Source organism: Astyanax mexicanus, chromosome 8 (assembly GCF_023375975.1).
Source record: "Astyanax mexicanus isolate ESR-SI-001 chromosome 8, AstMex3_surface, whole genome shotgun sequence".
Classification (NCBI taxonomy): Eukaryota; Metazoa; Chordata; class Actinopteri; order Characiformes; family Acestrorhamphidae; genus Astyanax; species Astyanax mexicanus.
In genome coordinates, this window is record NC_064415.1 from 13,279,583 (window position 1) to 13,283,649 (window position 4,067).

Sequence of the window (4,067 nt, forward strand, 5' to 3'; positions counted from 1 at the left end):
TATTTTAAAGTGTGCTGTTGTGATCCTAAAGGTTGCGTGGCATCTTCTTTAGGACAGCATTCCACATGTAACCTTCCTTTACTGGTTTGCTGCAGGCAATTTCACTGCAAGTAATTACTGCAGCTCCCAGCATGTAGTTTTCCATTTTGCTTTTGCCGATCAAGATTTTCAAATTGTAGATGAGTATTTGTTAATGAGTTACAAACACTTATAACCACTAAACAGGAGCCTTATTTTAAAGTGTAAAACACTTCACTATTTGTTAATGAGTTACAAACACTTATAACCACTACGTCATCTGTATGTACCTCCTTTTTCCATCTGACTTGCCATTTCGGCATTTGGCTGTTTGTATAAAGGTTTTGGGCTGGTAAAAGTGTTTTGGCAACTTGCAAATGTGGTTTAGGCTGGTAATAGTATTTCAAAGCTTCAAAATTGAATTTTAGTACATTTGTTTTGCCCTTCATGGACTGATTTTGGATCAATTAATAAATGGTACACACAGTGTCATTTGTTAGATAATAGCTGTTGTGCCATTCTGATTTTTATATATCTGTTTTTATGCTCAGCTTCTAACCTAGCCCCTACTGCAGTAGTGCTTCTTAACAAGGAGAAGCAAGAACTGAACCTTCTTAAGGAGAAGTTGGAATGGCAGAAGAAGAAGATTGAAGAACTGGAAGAAGAGAGAGATTTCCTTCGTGACAGTTGTCTGCCCTCACAGGTACATGGCTAGAATTATTTCATTTCAGACATTAACCAAGGAGCTGGTTTTATAAACATTATATGATATCTGTACTGGGTAGGGGTGTCACGATCTCGATATTTTATCGAAATCGATCGAAATGAGGTCATGGTCTCGAGTATCGAAGTCAAAACGAGAATCGACGATCCCTCCCGCGCGCGCTACGCAAATGGCGCAGCGCGCTACGCAAATGGGGCAGCACCAACACAGCGCATCCTATTCATGTAAATAGAGAGAGCCCGCCCTCAGTTCTGCTGTGTGAGAGGCAGAGAACAGCTGCCTTTCAGCCACGGAGGAGAAACTGAAAACGGACTTATAGAATTAAAGAAAGGGCTCTCAAGTTTTGAGTGTCGGCGGGAGTGTGATCACTGTTTTTTTATCTGTGCAACGGGGGAGGGGGGGGGGGGGGGGGGGTTGGGGTGCGCGCAGGTTTTGTATCTGTATCTAACGGAGGGGTGGGTGCGCGCAGGTGAGAGCGTGTGAACTCGCTGAAATGCGTGTGTCAGTGTGACTTGAGAACACTGACTATAGATCACAGTCAGGTGGATTAAAAATCTTAAACTTATGATTGACTACACCTGTTGCTTTCCATTGAATTAAAAAAACAACTTTCTCTCAGATAAAGTTAATAATATATCTTTCTTAAAGAAAAAAAATTGTAATTCTCAGGGACCGAGTCTTATTTTTCATGTTTAACTGTTATAGTAGGATAGAGTTCAGTTTGTTAAGGCTTTAATTGTTCCTATTTTTTTATTTTATTTTGCACGTTGCAGTTTTAATAGTGCACACTGTTGCTACCAAAAAAGTCACTAGATGGCATTACCATATATATATTAATAAATAATAATAATAATAATAATAATAAATAATATATTATTTAAATTTTATGAGGCATAAAATAATAAAATGTAAATATAAAATAAAAAAGAAAATCGAGAATTGAATCGAATCGTGACCCTCAAATCGGAAATAAAATCGAATCGAGGATTTAGAGAATCGTGACACCCCTAGTACTGGGGGAGTAAAAAAATAACATATCCTTACTTTTTACTATATAGGCCACTTAATATTTACAGTATAGTAAAATAACAATAGTTGTTGTATTAAATAAGTAAACATATAGGCTAAAATCTCTGTTGTTCTTTTTTTTTTGTACTTTTCAGCAATGCAAGAAAGCATGGACAACAAAGTCACTGTGAATGATTCGGAAACCTCCAATACGTCATCCATGTCCTCCTCTTCCTCATCCTCATCTTCAACCCCCAAGAAGCGCAAATCCAAAAAGAAGCACAGCAAGGCAGCCAAAAAACACAAGAGAGAGCACAAGACGTTTCGGCAGCGCGGTAAGAATCAAATAATTGTTACAGATATCTCTATGTACTTGCAGAATATATAGGTAATGCAAAAATGATCATTCTCTTATTTAGGTTTAGAGTTAGGTCTTGTTTTCTAAAGTTAATATTGTTGCTATTTGGGAATCTTTTTGGCTGAGAGAGCCATGAATGCCACATATTTTAAAATGTAATTCTGTGAGAGCCATGCAGTATGTTTAAAACAAAATACAAGTAAATGTGTGCATTTTATGCAAGACCAACCAAGTACAATAAGTATCTGAATTCTTTTTAATAACATTGTTATGCTGTTGCTTACCAATGATGAATAAAGTACTTCTTACCATTTGACTTCTGTATTTTATTGCTAACAATATTGTAAATTGATGCGTAAAATTAATCATGTAACCATGAGATTTTGGATCTTTCTTAATTTGACAAATTCATGTGACAGTATTTGTTAAATAGCAGGCTTAAAATCAAGGATGCAACCCAGTAGAACAGTTATGTAATGGGTAGTTCAGGCTCTGAAATCCAATAGCTTTAAGAGTATGCTTGCCTATTGATTTTAGAATGAAAGGATCATTTTCAATGTTTTTCATTTTATTTTTGCAAAGTCTAGTAAAATAGTAAAAGTTCCAAAAACAATCTTCTCATACTGTACATCTGTATTCACCCCACTTAAAAACTTTTCCCAGCTGCATGTTTAAGTGCAAAGACTGCGAAATTAGTCTTGTTTATCTGGATGTGGTGCAGTATGTAAGATGTTGAATACAAATAGTTAGATAGCTGATATTACTTTATAAATGTGGTACCTTTTTGTCTGTTTCTAACCTCATCATATCGTCCAGCTCTAGCTGAAACAAAGCGTATGGTTTTGTGTAGTGAAACCTTTTTCAAAGTAACTTAATGTTTTTTTTTTCTGTCTAGTACAAACACCGAGTGAAATTGTCTGCCGCTACAGATCCATCCTCAAAACCTTGCCAAAGACAAAGACCATGACCAAAGCGTTCCAGAAGCACGGCATTGACAGAAACACTGTGGTGTGCACTTCAGCGCTTGGAGAGCTCGCTATTGCAGCTCCTGAGGTCTATGAGGAGACACTGGCCAAGAGATCTACTGGAGAGACAGTGCTGGCATTTGCTAAGCGGTGTGAGGCTGCTATTCAGAAAGATGAAGAATTAAAAGACAAAATAGAAATCATGAAAGCTAAGGGTACCCTCCTCCCCATGAGGAGAAACAAACCTGTTTAATGGTTATGTACACTTGATTGTGTTTAAAGTGTATTGGGCACACTGGTTCAAGTTTGAGTGAAAAAGAAAAATCAGTACATACATACATCAGTATGTGAGGTATATTTTTAGTTTCTTTAGGTTTTGTTTAGATTTTGATTAGGATTCTTTGTTTAGGAAGACATAGACCTTGTGAAGATTAAGATTAAGATTTGATTTGATGATTAAGAGACTTTAAAGACTTATTTAATTTGAGTATTGGTCAATTTTATTTATTTTAAATACATTTTATTTATATTTTTATTTCAAATACATTTTATTTATACAATTTAAATACCATGCTAAAAGGTCTATGCATGTTTAGTTATGACAGTTTAAATTTGAGTGCCCTTTACACTCAGGAGTAATGTGTAAATAAAACTTAAGTTTTCTTATTTCTGTTGTCATTGCATTTTTATTGTTTAAATGTGACTGACTGATTACTCATGTGTTTTACACTTCAAAAATGGCTCCCTTTTAGTGGTTATAAGTGTTTGTAACTCATTAACAAATAGTGAAGTGTTTTACACTTCAAAAATGGCTCCTATTTAGTGGTTATAAGTGTTTGTAACTCATTAACAAATAGTGAAGTGTTTTACACTTTAAAATAAGGCTCCTATGTAGTGGTTATAAGTGTTTGTAACTCATTAATAAATAGTGAGGTGTTATACACTTTAAAATAAGGCTCCTATTTAGCGGTTATAAGTGTTTGTAACTCATTAA

General features: G+C 35.3%; 1 protein-coding gene across 1 annotated transcript; it reads left to right on the forward strand.

Annotated features, from left to right (window-relative positions):
- The first annotated feature begins 309 nt into the window (after window positions 1-309).
- Window positions 310-3,326, forward strand: LOC125803961 (coiled-coil domain-containing protein 106-like). The gene is made up of 3 exons (XM_049482793.1): window positions 310-721; window positions 1,906-2,085; window positions 3,004-3,326. The coding sequence occupies exons 2-3, from the start codon at window positions 1,908-1,910 to the stop codon at window positions 3,324-3,326; spliced, it is 501 nt and encodes a 166-aa protein (XP_049338750.1). The 5' UTR covers window positions 310-721; window positions 1,906-1,907.
- Window positions 3,327-4,067: the final 741 nt, after the last annotated feature.